The sequence below is a fragment of the Nicotiana tomentosiformis genome, chromosome 10 (genome assembly GCF_000390325.3).
Source record: "Nicotiana tomentosiformis chromosome 10, ASM39032v3, whole genome shotgun sequence".
Lineage (NCBI taxonomy): Eukaryota > Viridiplantae > Streptophyta > Magnoliopsida > Solanales > Solanaceae > Nicotiana > Nicotiana tomentosiformis.
In genome coordinates, this window is record NC_090821.1 from 18,466,818 (window position 1) to 18,489,606 (window position 22,789).

Sequence of the window (22,789 nt, forward strand, 5' to 3'; positions counted from 1 at the left end):
TAGTATTATTTTTTTCCCTTATGGAAGGGTGAGATTACTATCAGGATAACTAATCCTGGGATAATAAATCATGGGATAACTTATTTCCTAACCAAACGATCTATTAAAGGATAAAAATAATTATCCCGGAATAGTTATCCCACCCTCTTATAGGGATAAAAATAACAATATAATTTTGGAATAATTAATCTCAGAATTAATTATACCGTGACTTTATCTCAATTAAATATGGGACAAACTCATATAAAATTTAATCTTGAGATTTATTATTCCTTATCACTCGTACCAAACGAATCCTTAATCTTAGCTTGACTGTGCACCAAACGATTCCTAACAAATTTAATATGAGTTTTTTTTAACCTCCAAATCCCCTTTCCTAGTCCTGGAGGGCAAAAAATCTTTAGAAAAATCCCCAACAAAATCTAGGTTTGCCTTTCTCCTCAGTCCTCTTCATCTTATCCTCTGTCCCTCCTCTAAACCCTTCTACTCGAAACCCTTCCTTAGAGAGGCATAGAGAAATGTCCTGTGCAATCAAGCCAATAATAAAGCCTTCATCCATGGCAACTAACAGTTGCCTCATTTCTCTTCCTCCCCTCTTTGCCACCACCACAAAATCCAAATCTTTTTCCTACCCACATCTTTCAAACACATTAAAACCCATTAAACTCCTCCACCTTTCTTGCTCTTATTCTCCTTCATCACTTCCCTTTATCTTATCCCTCAAAAAGAAAACATCAGTTTCTGCACTGCAAGAAGAAGAAAACACCCTTATACTTGACGGCCAAGAACAGGAATCTGGAGACTTGTTTAACTTTGAAGCTAGTGGTGAAGAAACAGAAGAAGAAGGGTTTGTAGAGGCAGTTGAAGATGCTGGGGAGAGTGATGAGGTTGAAGCAGAAGAGGAGGAGGAGGAGTTTCAAGAACCACCTGAAGATGCTAAGTTGTTTGTTGGGAATTTACCTTATGATGTAGACAGTGAAGGGCTGGCTCGGCTTTTTGAGCAGGCTGGTGTTGTTGAGATTGCTGAGGTAACTATTGAGACAATTTCACTGAAAAGTTTGAATTTTATTTATTTATTTCAGAGGTTCTTGTTCCATATGTTGGAAAAACAAAGGGGAAATTGACAGTAGGAGAAAATTATTTATTTTATGAGGAGATACATGTAGAGCTTGAGTCGTGTAGACACTGTCTTAAGAAACTATTCCAACATTCTAAGAGTTTCCTCAGCATTAAAAATTTAAGCAAGCAAACCAGCAAGTCAATATTGAGCTGATGTTTTGTTTTTACAGGTTATTTACAATAGGGACACTGATCAAAGTCGTGGATTTGGGTTTGTGACAATGAGTACGGTGGAAGAAGCTGAGAAAGCTGTGGAAATGTACAATCGTTATGTGAGTTTACGTTATCCCTTTTTTGTACCAAATCTTTGTGTGAGAAGCTTATTCTTGCATGCCGCATGCTAATGTGTTTATTTGGGAAAATAATATGGAGAAAGAAGAATTATACAGAGATAACAGTTAGATGGGATTTGAATATGATGTTTACTGTTTTGTATGGCTTTGAGCTGTTTCTTGTGAAGAGACCTGTATAACAATTCAGTCATTTCGTGGTTACAATAGATGAAACATAAAAACATGGGACGCAAGTCCATTGCTTATTTAATGGTCCTCATGGAAAGAAAGAAATGTGAGGGGTGGTGAATTTAGGAGCTTATTGCTTGCATGATTTGTTCTTCCGGTGTATGCGATAAAATGTGAAGGATTTATACATTCGTGTGTATCTATATATTGCTTAATTAAAAATTTGAATAGATTCTCGTGAAAATTCGATATATGAAGCACAAATACTTTGATATGTTTCCAGACTACTTCAGTAGCTTTTTGATTTTTCATTTTTTGCTATGAGTAGGATGTCAATGGAAGACTCTTGACAGTCAACAAAGCTGCTCGTAGAGGAGAGCGACCTGAGCGTCCGCCTCGGACATTTGAACAGTCTTACAGGATCTACGTCGGCAATATCCCATGGGGCATTGATGATGCACGCCTTGAGCAACTGTTCAGTGAACATGGTAAAGTAGTAAGTGCTCGGGTAGTTTATGACAGAGAAACTGGCCGGTCGCGAGGTTTTGGTTTTGTTACGATGGCAAGTGAAACTGAAATGAGTGATGCAATTGCTAACCTTGATGGACAGGTAATACTTTCTCACACACAATCAAAGTCATGCTCATTTGTTAATTTATATTGTCTTTGAAGAGTTAGCCAGAAGAGGAAGCGTGTCAATTCTCTCAATCGCCTTTCATATTTTCCATTGTCTAAATTTTCACTTTTCTTTTTCGGCAGATCAGTTTTCTAATTAAGCTATTTTATTTGGGTTTCTTTGATAAAATCCAAACTGAATGCTGGAAACTAAAGGCAAAATTACGATAGTGCGAAATTGCAACAGCTATATTATAGAGTATAATTATTCTTTTCACAACGATAAGCAAGTCGACATTAAAGATTGTTGTTTCTTTTACCTATAGTTTGTTCATCATACTTGTTCACTCAAAAAAACCCTTTTTCATCATTACCCGAGTTCTTACTGCACTGATTTAATTATGGCATTAGCAATGCATGTGTGATGTTAAATGTTTTCCAATATAATAGAGTAAGTGCATGAGTTGTTGGAGAGTCAGATAAGCTAATTTTTCGAATAAGGTATTGTTGTTTATTCAACTGTGTTTATACGTTAGAGCCTAGAGGTACATTACAATGATATTTAATTGGTACATAAAAGATGAATTTATTCAGTGGTAAGAAACATGTGAAGCTTAGAATATCCGACACTATGAAATATTATTGTTATTCTGAAGGTCATCTGACATCTACAGCCTAAATCAGATTTAATCCATTACTTCTTTATCTCTTAATACAGTTAAACAGTTGAGATATATTTGTTTGACAGTGTTTCTTGAAGCTAACAATTCTCTCTACTGCTGGTATATTACAGAGTTTGGATGGGAGGACAATCAGGGTAAATGTTGCTGAAGATAGATCCAGGCGCAACATGTTTTGATTTGATCAAAGGTTCATTTGTTCTATAATCATAGCGGTCACAATTCTGCAGCTATGAGTGTTTTTTCCTATTTATTTTTTTTTTCCGGAATTTTGGTTAGGCGTTTCCATTTTAGCACTTGCTTGTAAGCTTTGAATTCCAAGTTTTGAACCCTAAATTGGCAATTGCTTATATATAGATAATGCGTCTACTATTTTTTTTCTTTCTTTGTTTTGCTTTCTGGGAACTTCAAATTGGTGGATAAAGGTTTGTGGGTGGACAATATTCTTGTTCCACTGATATGTTAATTTGCCTTTACTTTTAAGCCGTGGTGTTCTCCAGTTGCTAGATTAAACCAGTAAACATAGACTATATTGGTGCTCTTCTATTCAACTTCACCAGAGCTTTTTCTTTTTTAGTATTCGCTGGCTGCTAAAATATTTTTTTTCGCATAATGGTGGTGTCCATCAGTGTTTTAAAAGGCGGAGCGTTTTACCTAATACAATTACAGGCCGACAGATCTTTACTTTTTGAAATTTATAAATTAATAATAAAGCACTATAACAAAAATAAAATATAAAAGATATATTAAAAGTTCAAGAAAACTAATTTTTTTTTAAAGAAACTCATACAAAATAAAATATCTAGCATGTTTTACAAGTTTAAATAATGCAATATTGTTAAATTTACTATGAAATATAAATTAACTACAACGTCTTAACTTTCAAGCAATTAAAAATTATAATTTCTTAAAAAATATTATCAAATTGCATATTTTACCTCTTTAAAAACTCAATAAATTTTATCAACACTGTAATTTAAAATATTACTCCTTCATGAGTAAATATAAAGTTATTTTTAAATAGTAAAATAATAAATGCATGATAATTTGAAGAGACATAGAACTAAGACATGAAGATATATCAAGTAAATATATAAATTTGGGTTATCTATTTTCAAAAGAAATATTCAAATGATATTCACCCTCTCGATGTTCTCAATTAGTAAATATACAATATTATGGTTCGTTATTTGAGTTGTTCACAATTTTCATATTCCTATAGATAAAAAAATATTTAATAATTTATTTGTTAAAGAATATTGAGAGTCAACAATGCTAATTAGTGAATTTAACACATGATTTGCATAAGAACTGTTACGCGAGTCCCGAGCTTTGAGCGTTAGGCGTGTTTAGGGCGCACAGTCGGGCGCTTGGGGGCGTAAACCTCACAGAACTAAGTCTCACATATGAGTCTCAAGGCGTTTTGATACTGCCCCGCTCCGGGGCGAGCCCCGAGGCGAGTCCCATAAAAGCCTTTTAAAGGGGCGAGTCTCAGAAAAGCCTTTTAAAACACTGGTGTCCCCATTAGCTTGAATACAATTTTGACTATTACACTAAGTACCTACTGTCTTCCACTAGTACATGTACGATACGATAACTCTATTCACCAGAACTTACGCAAATCGAAAGAAATTATCTGGCAATTTTTTTTTGTTTCTGTTGGGATTTGAACTCTAATTCCATTATGGTCTTCATCTCACTTCATTGTCCGACTGTTAAGTAACACCTTTGTGTACCTATGTTGCCCGGATGATAGCATATCCTTCCCTGCATCTTCAAGCGAAGTTACAAAAGTCCCACATTTGCATATATCTTCTGTTAAGCAGTCTCTATCTCATTTCAGTATAATCTTAGAGCACATCTCATCTTCCACAATTTCCAAGGCATGATGAAGATAATCTTGCTGCAGTGCATAGTTTCAGGTTTAGCAACCAACTTTATATCCAAAAGCACTTGAAATCCAGCTCAAGAGATTGAACTCCCAGATCGGCTAATCTCAAATATTTCGCACTTCCATTTTAGGTTCCTTGGGCAGCAACATATTGAAGGGAAGTTCCTGAAATGTTCCCTTGTATTTTTATGTTTTCATTTTCATGCCAAGTAACCAAGGGGCTTTTCGATTCAACATCACCATATGAAATATTGTATGCACAAGACTGTCTTAGTATGAGAAATCTAAATAGAAACTAAAACAGCATCATTTCATACATTGATTCATCATTCTAATTTCTAAGGGTTCGCAGAGCTGTACAAAAGAAAGCAGAAAAAAGAAGAATTAGTTATACACAGTAAACTATGACTATTACCATCACATGCGAACAGCTGAATTTACAGGCCCTCTAACTGTGAATCCCGACTAGTGAGAGGAACATAACGGACAGAAGTCTCACTTCGACTGCTGATCGAACCATCTGAATTCTTGTCTATAACCTGTAGGTGTTGAAAAAAAGTTCCCACTGGAATCACCATCCTTCCTCCAGGCTTCAACTGATCTATGAGATCTTGAGGAATATCACCCGCTGCTGCTCCGATGTGAATAGCATCGTAGGGTGCATGCTCTGACCAACCCTTCCTCCCATCTGTTATAATACACATAAATCCCATCAACTTATCCAGGGAAAATAGTCAAAGTAGAAACTAAGAAATAACGTTAAGAAACATCTAAAATTTCTTAGAACTTATATATGTTTTTTTTTTAATAGTTCGGAATGTCTTTTATGTTTTGTTATGATCAGTACATGTAAGAATAAATATTGACTATTGACAGTTCTTTAGTTGTGATCCATAAAGAGAGACAACATTCTTTAGACTTGGTTTAAGTTGTAGTATATTTCTCAATTCTTACGCTTCCTGCTGGAAATACAAAGCTATAAACCATACCACCAACATGCAGTGAGAGGGAGCCGTCTTTCAGTAAGGGAGCTGCTGCACTTTGTTCAACAATCTTGATTGACCATGCAAGTAACTCCGGGATATGTTCAACACCAACAGCTCGACCTTTTGGTCCAACCATTAGTGCAAAACATGCTGTGAGATACCCAGTTCCTACAGGAAACAAGCTATTCAGAAGCCAGTCTAAGTGCCATGTAAAATCAGCATCCACACAGTCATAATAACCACATCAACATAGATTTACTGGCACTTAACGAACGCCAAAAAGAATAAAAATAAGGAATGAGAAATAGACATCACCACCAAAGAGGATATGAGGAAGAGAAATTTTAAGATGCACACCGGCTGTGAAACAGTTCAATCAAGGTACAAAGTTCAGCACTCTAAACCATTGCTTGATTGATGAAAAACAAGGTAATTTCACCCTTAGCTAAGCTAACCTAAAGTACACCAACCTATCCTTTTAGCAGGCAAAACTAGCTTAAAGCTTTTAAATAATAGCTTAAGACTTCATAAACTGGATGGTCCATAGATTCAAAAATCTAGTTGGTCAGGATGTTTAAATATATTATTCAACAAGCTTTCTACTGATACTTCCTACAATCAAACATCCTCAGATCTTCCCTGAGTTCCCTCCAAGAGGTCTATACAACAAACTACAAAAAACTCCCTCCACTCCATTTTATGTGCACTGTTTTCTTCTTAATCTGTTCCAAAAAAGAAATGTCACCTATCTATACTTCGAAAGAATTTTAACTTTAAACTTTCCATTTTATCCTTAATAACATGCTTTAATAGCTACAGAAAGCTCATGGCATTTTAAGATCATAGGTTCTATATGTCTTTCTTTCTTAATTAAACTCCATGCCAGTCAAACTATGCCACATAAATTGAAAGAGGGGGAGTAGCAATTATCAACCCCTTATCATTGCAGTGAGGGCAATTACAATTCACGAGAGACATTTACATTGTCTGAAATATATGTTCAACATCAACATAGAATTTATTTTCAAATTAAAAGAGCCAATGGAGCTGGTATAAGTGTCAAATTGTTATCCTATATCTGCATGACATGCAAACAAAACATAGATAATTTGGGGAAATAAGAGGAAAAAGTTTGAAGATGGTTCATTCTCAATCCAACTACGGCTGGATCTCCCGGAATCATGGAATCAACCAAGTCTAGAAAACTCAGAATCAATAAGCAGCGACTATTTTCCGTATCAACTGCATCCGATGGTGTCACTTCTGTCACCCACCATGTAAAAAAAATGCTACTTATGGTAATAAACCCCATGCTTCTAGAGCTTGTAAATAGCGATTTCTTATTCCTCGTAAAGCCAATTACAATAATGACTTAGCAGTTGAATATGAAAGACACACATTTAGCCACATACTCAGAGACATCCCTCTTAATACCTTCCCACCAATAGTGAAAGAAACAGTAACAATTTGCTAAGAGATTGCAGGAATAGTGATGTCGAAAATCACCTGAACCGACATCAAGAGCATGCATGCCCGGCTGCAACTTGTCCTCCAATAATTGAAGACACATAGCATGCATATGAGGTGCTGAAATAGTGGCATTGTAACCTATACTCGCGGGGCTATCAACATAAGCTGGGGTTCCCTCGGGTACAAATAAAGCCCTGTCGATAGTTTTCATTACTTCCACTACTCTCTCAAATCTGATCACTCCATATCTCTCCAACTGCTCAATCATTCCCTTGTTTCTGCTAATTGCAGTTCCACTCCAATATTGCTGTTGACAGACACAAAACAAGATTGTGATGAGAGATACATTGGCCAATCTCCTGACCTGTTCAAGGTTGAACGGGAAGGAGAAAGAATACACAGTAAATAAGACATCATAACTACAGTGTCAAGATATAATAACATTGGATGTATGATTAAGTGGGTAGGACGATGCATTGAGTAGATCCAACTTCCCTTTGGCTGAACGGAATAAATACATAGCCACAGTTTATTACTATTCAAGTACATCCTACACAAATTATCAGCCATATTATCATCATATCTTCTCTCTTTTTCATATTAGGAAAAAAATTCAAAAAGAACCTAAAAAGGTGGCAATAACAGCTTATGACTTACGGCGAGGTGCTTTAGTAGGAATTTAAGAAAATTATCAGGTCACATAGTCAGAGAAGAAGAAGTCTGCTTTAATTAACCTTATTTGCTAATACCACTTGGCCCTTGCTAATCAAGGACTTGGGTTGCAAGTGGTACATTGATTGAAATGAGCTACCATCCAGTTACTGAATTAGAACTACTGAAGTTTAGGAAATAATTTCAAGGGAAGAACCCTTAAACCATACAAGCAAAAGTGAGTATAAAGCCATACAAATAACTCATTACTCTTAGTGGCATACTTAGGCAAGAAGGTATGGCCAGAGACTTGAGGTAAAACTGTGATGGCAGCTCATAGCAACGCAGATCAGGCAACATCAAGCATGACAAGCGAATTTTGTCCGGTACTCTATTTATCATTTCATAAAGCAGCCTCAAGACAAGCTCTCGTCTAAAGCTACTTGTTTTGGCGTTATAGGAAAAAAATATGCAAATTATAAATGTTAAACTTCATTGGATTTTAAAACTGAAATAAGTTAAAGTTCTAATCAGTTTAATATGCATGAACTCTCAATACATTAATAATCTAGAAATAATTCTAATTAAACTCTAATGACTTTTTAGAGTTCTTCAGTAACTAAGAACTGAACAACTGATTAACAACCCAAGAATTAAACAAACAATTCTTTAGTAAACACAAATATTACATACATCAACTCTAACAGCTAAAACTACAAATCCACAACTAAGAACTAAACAAAAGAGTAAATACTTCAAGATTTACTAATTATTTCAATACTAAAGGGCAAAAAATCAAACTAACCAATAAGGTAAGTTGGAAAAGATGGTTTATCACAATATCAATATTGACACCGAGATAACCTCAATATACTAAATATGAATTTTTGTAACATTATCAAAGATACTTTCAAGTAAAGCAAGCAACTATTATAATAATTTAAATTTATTATTAAGACATGAAAAGAGGAGAGAGAGGGAATGTGTGTACCTCCATCCAGGAGAAGAGAGGGAAGATTTTAGGATTACGGAGACGAGAGAAGGAAGAGGAAGTGGGGAGGAGAAGACTGAAGAGGAGATGGTAGTTGATGGCTATAGAGGTGGCGACTGAAGGTTATGGGAATACACTTTAGAGGCGCACGATAGAGGAAACCACATGCAATTGCTGGTAGAGATTGCAACAACACTAAACACGGCATCTTCACTCTCTGTTGTGTCTCACCTTAATTAATTTAGCTTTTTCGCACCAACACCTGTTGGATACCTATCAACTCAACTCAATTTATTTAACTATAAAATATGACTCATCGGATACCTATCAGATAGGAATTCAAGGCAATTCAATAAATACGAAAAGTCATGGGTAACTATTGTTCGTGAACGAATAAGTATTGCCTATGTTATAAATATATTATATTATGGATATTCATTTAGTACTTCATTGTAAATAAGCTTTCTGAAAAAACTTATCCATATAAGATTCTGCGGTAAATATATTTATCTATTTAGTACTCTATTAGAAATAAGCCTCCTGAAGAAACTTGTCCTTTCGGTACTCCGTTATAGATAAATATTATCCATGGTAGAAGATTATCTATATCTGGCACAACAACTTAGAGTAGCAGCTTACAAGCAGCTTACACAGCAGCTTCCTTTCTTCTATAAATAGAGGAGAATTCAGTTCATTATGTACATAAGTTTGAAGTTTGAATAATATATCAGTTTCTCTCTATACTTGTCTTTACTTTACAGTTTTTATTTTATAACACGTTATCAACACGAGACTCTGCCATCTCGAGAAAATACTTTGAAAGTATCAGAGGTACGGACTTTCTTTTTCTAAATAATGTCAAATCTTTCTAAACTTGAGTTTGTAACCCTGGATATATCGGGAAAAAGCTACATGTCTTGGGTGCTTGATGCCGAAATTCATCTTGATGCGATGGGTGTAGCAGACACCATCAAAGATAAAAATCAGGCATCAAACCAAGACCGTGCCAAAGCAATAATATTCCTACGCCATCACCTTGATGAGGGCCTGAAAATGGAATATCTTACTGTTAAAGATCCAGTCATACTGTGGAATAATTTGAAAGATAGATATGACCACCTGAAGATGGTCGTTCTTCCACGGGCATGTTATGATTGGACTCATCTAAGGCTACAAGATTTTAAATCTATCAGTGAGTATAATTCTGTTATGTTCAGAATTATTTCCCAATTGAAACTATGTGGTGACAATATTACTAATCATGATATGTTGGAGAAAACTTTCACCATTTTTCATGCCTCGAATATGCTCCTGCAGCAGCAATATCGAGAGATGGGATTCAAAAAGTATTCTGAACTTATCTCACATCTTCTTGTAGCCGAGCAACATAATGGGCTATTAATGAAAAACCATGAAAGCCGACCTACTGGTTCTTGTCCATTCCCTGAAGTAAATGAGACGAACTTCCACCAAGCTAAGCGTGGAAGAGGACGTGGCCCCAGTCGTGGTCATGGCCGTGGTCGGGGAGGAAACTCTAATCGTGGTAATAACAATGCACCAAAGAACCCTCCTCACCACCAGCAGTGGAAAAGGAAGGAACAAAAGCATGAAGCGGTGCAAGCAGCAAAGCCAGAAAATGCATGCTATAGATGTGGAGGAAAAGGGCACTGGTCACGTACATGTCGTACGCCAAAGCATCTGGTTGAGCTGTATCAAGCCTCCCTAAAGAAGACAGAGAAAAATGCTGAAGCAAAATTTATTTCTGAATATAATTTAGACTTCATACATTTGGATGTAGCTGATTATTTTGTACTCCCAGAAGGAGAAACAAGTCATGTGATCAGTAGTGAATCTGTAGAAATATAAATATTTTAATTTTTGTTATTTGTAGTAGATAGTATGGTTATGTAATTGTTGTACATAAATAAAAGTTATGCTTTGAAAATGATGTTTACTATCATATTTATTTGGTTTATGTCATTTTGAAGAATATGGATAATCCTCAAATTATGTTTGGATCAAAGACCAATCATGAAGATATTTATGTAATTGATAGTGGAACAACTCATGCCATATTCAAAGATCAGAAATACTTTTCTTATTTGCATAAGGAAAAAATAAATATTTCAACAATTTCTGGTAATATAAGTTTGATTGAAGGCTCCGGAAGAGCTATTGTATTTCTGTCTAAGGAAACAAAGCTTATTATCGACAATGCATTGTTCTCCTTCAAGTCCCGAAGAAACTTGTTGAGTTTTATAGATATCTGCCGAAATGGGTATCATGTTGAGACAATAGATAAAATGAACATGGAATATCTTTGTATTACAAAGAATATTTCTGGCCAGAAATGCATTATAGAAAAGTTACCAACTTTATCTTCTGGCTTATACTATTCAAAGATTAGTACAGTTGAAGCACGCTCTATCGTAAATCAGAAGTTTACTGATTCAAATAATTTTGTGCTTTGGCATGGCCGTTTGGGCCATCGTGGATCAATAATGATGAGACGAATTATTGAAAATTCGAGTGGGCATCCATTAAAGAACCTGAAGATTCTTACAAATGATGAATTTTCTTGTGATGCTTGTTATCAAGGCAAAATGATCACTAGACCATCACAAATGAAGGTTGGCATTGAGTCCCCTGCCTTTTTAGAACGTATACATAGAGATATATGTGGACCTATTCACCCACCAAGTGGGCTGTTTAGATATTTTATGGTCCTAATAGATGCATCTTCAAGATGGTCTCATGTGTCCCTACTATCATCTCGCAACCTGGAGTTTGCAAAGTTATTAGCCCAAATAATTCGATTAAGGGCACAATTCCCAGATTATCTTATAAAGGCTATTCGCCTTGATAATGTTGGAAAATTCTCATCTCAAGCTTTTGATAATTACTGTCTATCAGTTGGAATAAAAGTTGAATATCCTGTGGCTTATGTTCATACTCAAAATGCCCTTGCAGAGTCATTTATTAAACAACTGCAATTGATAGCAAGACCACTACTTATGAAAATAAAATTACCCACTACTGTTTGGGGCCATGCTATCTTGCAAGCAGCATCACTTATCCGTCTTAGACCAACACATTATAATAAATATTCTCCGTCACAATTAGTTTTTGGTCATGAACCAAATATTGCCATCTATGAATTTTTAGATGTGCTGTATATGTGCCAGTAGCACCACCACAGCGCAGTAAGATGGGCCCCCAAAGAAGGTTAGGAATATATATTGGGTTTGAATCACCCTCTATTATTCGCTATCTTGAACCATTGACAGGAGATTTATTTACTGCTCGATTTGCAGATTTTCGATTTGATAAAACAAATTTTTCACAATTAGGGGGAGAGAAAAAGGAAATCAAAAGAGAAATTGTGTGAAAAGTTTCATTATTATCTCACTTTGATCCACGTACCACTATATGTAATCAGGAGGTCCGGAAGATCATTCATTTACAGAATATAGCAAATCAAATGCCAGACGCATTTACTGATTTGAAAAGGATAACTAAGTCGCATATCCATGCAGAGAATGTGCCTATCCGAATTGATATCCCAGTAGGACCATCTATAAGCATGAGATCTAGTGAACCTAAAGCACGCCTGAAGTGTGATAGACCTTTGTGTTCTAAGGATCGAAATCCTAGAAAAAGAAAATCGACAAATGATCAAAATGATATTATGAAGGGATCTCCTGAAGAGACCCAAGATCTGATTAGTTCTGAGATTCCTGAAGAAATCAATGAACCCGAGACTCAAGTGAGTGAGGAACTTTTAATAAGTTCTACTGGCGATGGGATTAATTTAAATCGATCTGAAATAGTGGTGGATAATATTTTTTGCATATAATGTTGCACTTAACATTATGCAAGATAGTGAGAATCTTGAACTCCAATCTGTCGAAGAATGTCGACAAAAATCTAATTGGCCAAAATGGCAAGAGTCAATTGATTCAGAATTGAAGTCACTTGCTAAAAGAGAGGTCTTTAGACCAGTAGTCCAAACACCTGGTGGTATAAAGCCAGTTGGTCATAAATGGTTTTTTGTGCGAAAAAGGAATAATAAAAATGAAGTTGAAAGATACAAGGCTCGCCTTGTTGCACAAGGATTCCCACAACGACCTGGAGTCGATTATGAAGAAACATATTCACCAGTTATGGATTCCATAACATTTCGATATCTCATCAGTTTAGCCTTACGTGAAAGGCTTGAAATACATCTAATGGATGTGGTTACAGCTTATCTGTACAGGTCACTTGATAATGAAATTTACATGAAAATCCATGAAGGATTTAAAATGCCTGAAGCATATTCAAAATCTCGGGAAATGTACTCAATCAGATTACAAAGATCTTTATACGGTCTAAAGCAATATGGGCGCATGTGGTATAATCGCCTCGGTGAATATTTGCTGAAAGAGGGTTACATAAATGATATTATTTGTCCATGTATTTTTATAAAGAAACTGGCTTCAAAATTTGTTATACTTGCTGTTTATGTTGATGACATAAATCTTGTTGGAACTTCAGAAGAGCTCCAAAAGGCAATTGAATATCTTAAGAAAGAATTTGAGATGAAAGATCTTGGAAAGACAAAACTTTGTCTTGGTCTGCAAATTGAACATTTAGCAGACGAGATCTTTATCCATCAATCTGCCTATACAGAAAGGGTCTTAAAACGCTTTTACATGGACAAAGCGCACCCATTGAGTACACCAATGGTTGTTCGATCACTTGAAGTGAATAAAGATTTGTTCCGACCTCCATAAGAGGATGAGGAACTCCTTGGTCCTGAAGTACCCTATCTCAGTGCAATTGGTATACTAATGTATCTTGCTAATGCTACAAGGCCTGACATAGCATTTTCTGTTAATTTAGTAGCAAGATATAGTTCTTCTCCTACACGGAGACATTGGAACGGGATTAAGCATATATTGCGATATTTAAAGGGAACTCTTGATATGAGTTTGTTTTATGCTAACAAAGATAGTGCAGATCTTGTTGGTTATGCAGATACAGGTTATTTATCTGATCCCCATAAAGCTAGATCTCAAATCGGGTACGTTTTTACATGTGGAGGTACTATCATATCATGGCGCTCCACAAAGCAATCTATTGTTGCTACTTCTTCAAATCATGCTGAAATAATAGCTATTTATGAAACAAGTAGGGAATGCGTATGGTTGAGATCAATAATTCATTTTATTCGAGAAAAATATGGTTTGGAATGTGAGAAAAGACCCACAATTTTATACGAAGACAATACTGGATGCATAGCCCAATTGAAGGGAGGATTTATAAAAGGAGATAGAACGAAGCACATTTCACTAAAATTATTCTACACACACGATCTTCAGAAAAATGGTGACATTGATGTGCAATAAATTTGTTCAAGTGACAATCCGACAGATTTATTCACTAAATCTTTACCAACTTCAACTTTTGAGAAGATGGTATACAATATTGGAATGCAGAGACTTAAATATTTAAAATAAAGTTTTAATCAGGGGGAGTAAAATACGCGATGTACTCTTTTTTCCTTACTAAGGTTTTTTCCCACAGGGTTTTCCTTATAAGGTTTTTAATGAGCCAGCTAGCAATGCGTATTACTAAATATGTGTACTCTTTTTCCTTCACTAGGATTTTTCCCCACGGGATTTTTTCCTAGTAAGATTTTAATGAGGCATATTATCTTTTAATGAATATCCAAGGGGGAGTGTTATAAATATATATATTATGGATGTTCATTTAGCACTCCATTGTAAATAAGCTTCCTGAAGAAGCTTATCCATATGAGACTTCATTGTAAATATGTTTATCTATTTAGTACTCTATTGGAAATAAGCCTCCTGAAGAAGCTTATCCTTTCGGTACTCCGTTATGGATAAATATTACCCATGGTAGAAGATTATCTATATCTGGCACAACAACTTAGAGTAGCAGCTTACAAGCAACTTATACAGCAGCTTACAAGCAGCTTACACAGCAGCTTACACAGCAACTTCCTTTCTTCTATAAATAGAGGAGAATTCAGTTTATTATGTACATAAGTTTGAAGTTTGAATAATATATCAGTTTCTCTCTATACTTGTCTTTACTTTACAGTCTTTATTTTATAACAGCCTCTTCCTTATAATTTAAGCTCTAGGAGCCTTAGTTCAACACAATCGAAAATAAGATGAGCATACAATTGGTTGGGATTTTTAAAACATGGGTCTACCACTAAAACAAAGGGAAAAAAATGTTAACAGCTTGTTTTCATGATTGTTACTTATTATGTTGTATCGTATTGTTACTTTAAATACAATGTTTGTTTTGATTGTTACTTCAATTTTATTTTATTGTATCGTTAAATCCGCCCTTACGTAATGGCAAAAAGTGCCACTTTATAAAACGACCGATTTGGTGTGATCGCATCGTTACCCTTTTTATTTTCTCTCATCTTGCCCTTTTATATTATTAAATAAATAATCTTAGTTTATCCTTTACCCTATCTTTTTATATAATAATATTACCTTGTATATTACTTTTTCTTTATAATATTGCAAGTTTATTCTTCATATTATTAGTGCATGACATCATGAAAATGTTTACCCGTAAAACGATACAGTTGAATTTATATGTGATTTATATATAAGTGAATTAATTTGATCCAGAAATAACACATGAATTAGACAGAAATATAAGACTTAGCCTTAAAATTGAAATAAACGGCAGATATCTTGGTTCCGGGCGTAGAGCTACCGGGAGCAGAGCTACCAGGAGCAATAAGAACAGTGCAAATAAGCAAGAAAGTAAAATGTTATTTGAGCTTTTGATGAAGTATAGTATATGCTTGTCAGAAAATTCATGTCCCTATAATGATGATAGAGCTCACTATTTATAGTTATACGTAGGGAACAAGGTCCTAGGATTAAGCTCCTCTTTAATGACAATTATGAGGGCCATTGAAAAATGTGTAATGGTGGGCAGTGAGTGCCATATTCTCTATAACAGATTATGCACTTAATACTGTAGAATATTCTTCATTGAATGCTACCAGATGGTGGCATTTATTTTGTCTTTATGAGTATCATTCTCTCCGATGACAAGCGAGATTATTGCCTTCGGGTTTGGATATCTTCTATCTTCGGTTCCACATGTCGTTTTCTCATGCGATCATTAAGTATGAACATATTTTATCCCATACAGATAGTCCCCCTGCTTTTCGGTGGCATAACTTTGTGTCACCAGAAAGTTGGTAGAGGTACCTTTCTTGGCGGGAAATTCTCTGACACAGTCTGAAAAGTTTCTGACGGTTGATTAGACGCATGTCTCTCCACATTTAATGCCCAGAACACGCGTCATCCTATGATTCAGCATCACTTTTCCCGGTTATCAAGGTAATTAAGGCCAAGATTTTAGCCGCCTATTCCTTTACTTATACGCATCAACCTTCTTCATTTACACTTCATAATTCTTCAAACTTTCTCCAACTCTCTTTAATCAACTCGTACTTTGTCTTCAAGCTTTCTTTAACCTTTTTCCTGAGAGAAATCTTTCCTCCTTTTTTGATAAAAAATGGCCTCTTCTTCCAGAAACCCCAGTTCCTTAAAGAACAAAGGTAAAGCTGATGACGCTCCTCCTCCTACGGTGAGCTTTATCATCCCAAAGAGTCTTATCACAACTAAAGACTTTGAAGAGAAGTATCCTTCCGCTCACCCTCGTACGTGGGCCGTTAGCGTATATCCTTCTTCCATCCGTCCTTCTAATATTCATGCTGTGAAGGAAGACTGCCATTGTCAAGATTTAGACATTATCACCCCTGACCTGGCGGAGTGGATAACCTTACCCAAGAAGGATTTTACGTATTTTTATACGTATCCCTTCACTTTGGGGTCGTTCTCTTTGAGTGGAGAGCTTGACTCCGTCATCGTGGAGTTCTACATCCGCTACCAGGTATGCTTGGCATAAGTAAGTCCTTCTGTGTGGAGAATAGTCGCTTGTCTCGGCGTCTGTGCCAGGAGACGGGCGAGGAGCTAACCCTAGCTCGATTGATGAACCTTTATTCCCCCAAGATCTTCTGCGGGGAATGATAAATTTCAGCAAGCGTGGCCATCATGCTCTTCTATCCAGCGTGGATGATGACTACGACCGTGGGTGGATAAAACGGTTCGTTGTAGTCACCACCAGTGACATCATTCTGTCCACGGCTTCATCCTTTCTGGAATTATGGAACCGCACTCGTAAGTTCTCCATTTGTCTTTCCTTCTATTAAATATCATTCCATATTGTTATTGACCCTTCTTCTTTCGCTTATTTTAGTGACTCTGTGGGTACCACCTAGGGTTGAAGGCTTGGACCAGTGTGTCCAGAAAATTTTGGACGTTACTACGCCGAGATCCCCACGTGAAAGAGCTGGCCCTTAAATATGGGTGGAAGGCCAAATATCATGGTAAGTCGAACTCATCTTGTTTTTACCTTTCACATAAGGAAGTTGTTTAACCTTTCTCTCCTGTTGAATTCAGGTCTACCCCAAGGCTCAATTGTCGTCCCCAGGGAGGACGTTTTGGCTAATCATGCTGATGCGGTGAGGCTGCTGCAGGAGGCTTTTACACAAATAGGTTTCTCCAGGCCTGCTTCTAATGCAAGTGCTTCTTCTCGGAGTCCCCGGCCGGAGAATAAATAACCAAAAAGAAGACGTTCCTCCGTGGCCGGGGGAAAAAAATAAAAAGGCAAAGAGTGCCGCTCCCAAGTCGTCTCCGAAAGTTGTGGTGATGAACCCCCCCTCCCCCCTCCCCCGCCCGAGCCGGCTATAGACACCGTGATGATTGGCGATGATGGAGAAGCCAGCAAGGAGGGGCTTCTCTACATAGAAGATGACAACCTTCCTCAGCTCAACAAACTGCTCAATTTGTTGAGTTAGTTACACCAACCGAGGACGATGCCTTGACACTTTAGGGGGAGTATGATATGGTGGAAAATACCAACTCCTGCTTCCGAATCCCAGTCGCGGTGCCCGGTATCATGAGGCTGAGTACCGGGTCCCTGCCGTCTTCTATTGACGAGCAACCAATAACCAGCACTGCGATTGCTGCATCCACTTCTCATCCTTCAATGCCATCAGCTTCATCTCCTTCTTCACCAACTCTTCCTTCGCCACCAGCAACTGCTACATCATCTCCACCGGCCGTGGTTTCCCGAGAGAAGAACGTCTCCCTCCCCTAGTCCCCAGTTCACGGGAATTTCGGGCGAAATCATGCTTCCCCCTCTAAGGATCCACAAAGGAGGAGGAGTGTCACCCTCTCGATTTCCACCGGATGTCATCTGTTGTCCCGGCCGGTGGAGCTTGCTAGATATCTGAAGCCCTTGGCTTCAGAGAAAGATTTGGAGAAAATACAAACTCTCTCGGGAGAGTGTTTGTTGAACAATGCTATGCACAATGCAGCTGCGGTATAGTTTTTATTTTCACTGTTGTTTCTTCTATCTATGTTATATCAGGGTTTTAATTTTGCATTCTTGTCTTGTGATAAGTGTCGATTTTGACCACTTATTAGTACCTTTTTACTTTTGTTTTAGTCCGAAAGTATTGATTTATGTCCCCAAAACTAATAAAAATGTGCAAATTACAGGAATGTTGGAAATTTGGGCTCTTTTGAACAAATCCGACTCAAAAAGGAGTGTTCCGACTCACAAGGCAAGAAGGGATGCAGCATACAAAAAGTGCAGTCCGCAGAATTCCCTCTGCGACCGCAGAACTGATGAAGCAGCCCTGAAGTACTTGAAGAAGAAGTGCGGACCACACACAATTTGTGCGGCCGCAGAACATGGTCAGCACTGACAAGAAATCAAAAAGTTCAGAGAGTGTGTAAATGACCAAGACTGAAGCCTTGCCTGAAGTGCGGACCACACAAGAATTGTGCGGCCGCATACCAAATTGTGCTGCTGCAGAATCCAGTTCCCTGCAAATTCAAGCATGTACGGACCGCACATGGAATTGTGCGGCCGCATAACCTCCGGAGGGGTATTTTTGTCAGCGAATTTTGGACAACTATAAATAGACGGGAATTACATTTTTAGGTCAAGTTTTGAAGTTCTAGCAGCTGTAGCCGTTGTAGTTTTCCATTTCAGGAAATTTGTGGTCATTTTGGGATAAAAACATCATAGTTTATCATTTTAATCTTATATTATGGGTTTAATTTGTATTTCTTCTTTGCTTTCTTCATTTTCTACTATGAGTAGTTAGATATTTACTAGGGTTGTGACCCAATCCTAGTGCGTGAACCTTATGGGTATTTAATTTAATGCTTGTTTATGATTGGGTGTTTTTTATTTATCCTTGTTCATGCTTTAATTTTAAAATTAATGGTTGCAAACATTGATTCATGCCTTTTTGACTTTGTCTTTACTTGAGAAAGAGGGACCTAGTCTAGAAAAGCTTGGCTAACAACAAATTGAGCTAGTTGGGGATTTGACTAGCCTAATTAAAGGGTTTGAACTAGAGATAGTAAAAATCCAACTTGAGCTCATATCAATTATTTAGCTTGATACCCATTTGGGCATGAGAAAGCCAAATTGGGCAAAATCACTCTGTGACCGAGAGGTATTGAGTGGGTAACTTAGAGTTGAGAGCTATAATATACCCCGATCAATAAAACAAGTGTTAAGGTACTTAACATATTAGGCGAACATCTAGGTGAAGAAGGTCACATCCCTAAGCCTTTTACTCATTTGATAAAATAACAAAAACAATTACTTGCTTTCTAGTTTCTTCTCATTAGTTTACAATTGTTAGTATTAATTTAGAAATAGAAAACAAAATCCTTATTTAGAAGCGCAATTAAGTTATTTCATTTACTCTCATCAAGTGTACACCCTAACACCCATATTAAACTCCCTGTGGAAATCGACCCCGACTCTTATTGGGTACTATTCTTCCAACGACCGTTTCCACTCACTATTGAGTGTGGATCAATTTTTGGCACCGTTGTCGGGGATTTAAAATGGTGTTAGCTATATATTTGAGTTTGGAATATCTTCTTTCCCTTCTGTATTACTAATGTATTTAAGAAATTATAGGTACAAACATGGCGAACAATGATCTCAGAAATTTGCCTTTGGGGGAATAGGACAGCGAGAAGGAACAAGTAGAGGAGGTACCTCTTGAGCCTCAAGACAATCGGAGAGTTCGGGTACCACATGACAATGTGCCCGTTCCACCCCCACCTCTACCACGAGCGGCTCCACATCGGATATTGCCCAACGAAGGTTATGATAGTACAATAGTCCTTCCCCGTATTAGGGCGGGCAACTTCCAAATCACCAATGTGATGCTCACTTTGCTTGAGTAATGGGGTTTCTTTACGAGTGCTCCTACTCAAAATGCTTATAAACATTTGAAGGGTTTTATGGATACATGTTGGGGGAGCAAGCAAACTAATATTTCCGAGGATGCATTGAGGCTAAGGCTTTTTTACTTCTCTATACGGTGGAAAATATTAGATTGGTTGGAACGATTGCTGAACCATTCAATTCACACTTGAGATGAGTTGGCGGAAAAGTTCATTGCTAAATTTTTCTCTCCCAGGCACATGGCTATACTTCGAGATGAGATCTTGGCATTCAAGCAAGAGCCGAATGAACCACTACACGAAATATGAGAGCACTATAGAACAATGATTAAGGAATGTCCCAACAATGATATGACAAAAAATATGATACAACAAACCTTTTATCATGGGATTAACACAACCAACCAATATGTAGTGAATCAACTAGCCGGTGGGAACTTTATGATTACGCCTTATGCGGAGGTATGTGAAATTTGGATGAGATGGCGGAAACGTCATCGGCTTGGCAACCCCGGGCCAATGTCCCACAAGGCGATCCGAATATGATCCACCTTCACAAAGAATTGCAAAATCATGGGCAAGCCATTGCCGAATTGACCACTACCATGACTCAACTAGCAAAGGCCCAACTAAATCAAGTGCAAGCTCCTAAGCAAGTTAATGCTATGGAGGGAATGAATGTTTTGGTGAACTAGAGGAGGACTAAGGGTCCACAAGTGCTAACTCGACTGGAGAACTATGTGCAAGATGATGGTGGTTTTGAGCAAGATGATTCTTATAATGAGCAAGAGGAGGAAGTGCAATATGTGAATAATTTTCAAGGGCAAAGAAGCAACTTCCAATACCCAAACCAACAACAATGGCGACCACAAAACAATCATGGCAATTGGAATTCTAACAATCAAGAGAATTGGCATAACAACAACAATCAAGGAAATTTGAGTGGAAACAACCAAGGAAATTGGTAAGGAAAAATTCAAGGTGGTTGGAGTAACAATCAAGGCAACCAGGGGTCGGGTTTTCAAAGGCCCCCAATGTATCAACAACTGAGCAACCCACCTCCTTATCCTTCCCATGGTTCAAGCTCTTCAAACAATGAGATGGGACATATTTAATGTATGTTCAAGCCGATGATGGAAAAGAATGTCGATTCAGATGCCTAACTTGATACACACAACACATCAATCCGCAACCTAGAAGTTCAAATGGGGCAAATCTCTCAAACTTTAAATTCTCATCCTAAGGAAGCACTACCAAGTGACACGGTGGTAAACCCAAAGGGTGGTAACATTACGGGGCATGCTATGGTGGTTATCACAAAAAGTGAAAGAGGCGGGAATGCACCCACCTCAAGTGGAAGTCGACTTGTTGATGATGATCAAGTGATGCAAGAAGAAGAAATCCCGAACAATGTTTCTCAACCTAATGAGGAAGTTCAGATTGATATTGATGATAGTGTGGAAGAAACTTAAGAGGATGTGAACCCGTCTAGGGAACACATTATAGACATACCGGAACTGGTAGTGCAAAAGGCAAAGGCACCATTGCCTAAGCCTCCATCTCCATACACTCAAAGACTTGCCAAGCAAAATGATCAGAAATAATTTAAGAAGTTCATTCAAATGATGAAGAGTCTTTCAATCAATGTACCATTGGTCGAAACTTTGGAACAAATGCCCGGTTATGCAAAATTTATGAAAGTTCTGGTGACAAAGAAGCGGTTAATAAATTTTGAGACCATCAAAGTCACTCATCAAGTGAGTGCAATTGTTCATTCAATGGCTCCTAAGTTGGAGGATCCCAGTGCTTTCATGGTTCCCTGTACAATTGGAAGTGCCGAGTTTGCTAAAGCTCTTTATGATCTTGGGGCAAGTATAAATTTGATGCCCTATTCGGTTTTTAAGACTTTGGAGATTGGGAAACCAAGAACCACTTCTATGAGATTGCAAATGGCCGATCGTACCATGAAAAGGCCGTTGGGTGTGATTGGGGATGTTTTGGTCCGGGTTGATAAATTCACGCTTCGAGGAGATTATTTTATTATAGATTATGAGGTTGATTGCCAATTATTCTTGGGAGACCTTTCCTTTCTACGGGTAAGGCTCTTTGTGATGTTGAAGCCTAAGAACTCACTTTCCCAGTTGGTGATGAAAAAGTGATATTCTATGTGTGTAAGTCTATGCGAAAACCAAATAGCAATGAGGTGTGTTCTTTTGTGGATTTGGTGACCGATGTCATAGTTGATGATACAAGTACTACAATTAATGTTGGTGATATGTTGGAGGCCGTCTGCTCAACTTTTATGACTACGAGATGGATGGCTTCATGGAATGTATGAACTCTTTGTGAGGAATGGGGTCGTATAAGTATGCACCCCGGAAATTGTCCTTGGATCTTGAAAATAGGAAGACTCCTCCTACAAAGCCTTCTATTGAAGAGCCACATACCTTGGAGTTGAAGCCATTGCCTCCATATCTTCGGTATGAATTTCTTGGCCCTTTTTCTACTTTACCGGTTATTCTTTCCTCTTGTTTGACTAACGTGCAGGTAGATTCCACATTGGCGGTGCTACAAAAGATGAAGAAGGCT

The 22,789-nt window shown here is 37.4% G+C and overlaps 3 protein-coding genes across 4 annotated transcripts; 2 read left to right on the plus strand and 1 right to left on the minus strand.

Moving 5' to 3' along the window:
• The first annotated feature begins 375 nt into the window (after window positions 1-375).
• Window positions 376-3,257, plus strand: LOC104089330 (31 kDa ribonucleoprotein, chloroplastic). The gene is made up of 4 exons (XM_009594193.4): window positions 376-1,028; window positions 1,290-1,391; window positions 1,909-2,190; window positions 2,989-3,257. The coding sequence occupies exons 1-4, from the start codon at window positions 519-521 to the stop codon at window positions 3,052-3,054; spliced, it is 960 nt and encodes a 319-aa protein (XP_009592488.1). The 5' UTR covers window positions 376-518; the 3' UTR covers window positions 3,055-3,257.
• A 1,779-nt stretch (window positions 3,258-5,036) lies between these two features.
• Window positions 5,037-9,070, minus strand: LOC104089331 (protein-L-isoaspartate O-methyltransferase 1-like). Of its 2 annotated transcripts, none has more exons than XM_009594196.4 (4): window positions 8,865-9,070; window positions 7,259-7,529; window positions 5,756-5,920; window positions 5,037-5,454 (listed from the first exon to the last, which is right to left on the minus strand). In XM_009594196.4, exons 1-4 carry the CDS (start codon window positions 8,868-8,870, stop codon window positions 5,204-5,206), a joined length of 693 nt encoding a protein of 230 aa, XP_009592491.1. In that variant the 5' UTR covers window positions 8,871-9,070; the 3' UTR covers window positions 5,037-5,203. The 2 variants fall into 2 exon arrangements, with proteins under 2 accessions (XP_009592491.1, XP_009592490.1); XM_009594195.4 differs by having other exon boundaries at window positions 7,259-7,586; window positions 8,865-8,983.
• A 12,755-nt stretch (window positions 9,071-21,825) lies between these two features.
• On the plus strand, window positions 21,826-22,359 carry LOC138899832 (uncharacterized). Its single transcript, XM_070186529.1, has one exon. It carries the CDS (start codon window positions 21,826-21,828, stop codon window positions 22,357-22,359), a length of 534 nt encoding a protein of 177 aa, XP_070042630.1.
• The last annotated feature ends 430 nt before the right edge of the window (window positions 22,360-22,789 follow it).

Coding starts and splice junctions, on each gene's coding strand:
- LOC104089330 (XM_009594193.4), top strand. CDS start 519: ATGTCCTGTGCAATCAAGCCAATAATAAAGCCTTCATCCATGGCAACT. Junction 1,029..1,289: donor GTGTTGTTGAGATTGCTGAG/GTAACTATTGAG, acceptor TTGTTTTTACAG/GTTATTTACAATAGGGACAC. Junction 1,392..1,908: donor TGGAAATGTACAATCGTTAT/GTGAGTTTACGT, acceptor TGCTATGAGTAG/GATGTCAATGGAAGACTCTT.
- LOC104089331 (XM_009594195.4), bottom strand. Junction 5,921..7,258: donor TGCTCTTGATGTCGGTTCAG/GTGATTTTCGAC, acceptor TGTTTCCTGTAG/GAACTGGGTATCTCACAGCA. Junction 5,455..5,755: donor CCTCTCACTGCATGTTGGTG/GTATGGTTTATA, acceptor GTATTATAACAG/ATGGGAGGAAGGGTTGGTCA.
- LOC138899832 (XM_070186529.1), top strand. CDS start 21,826: ATGAAGAGTCTTTCAATCAATGTACCATTGGTCGAAACTTTGGAACAA.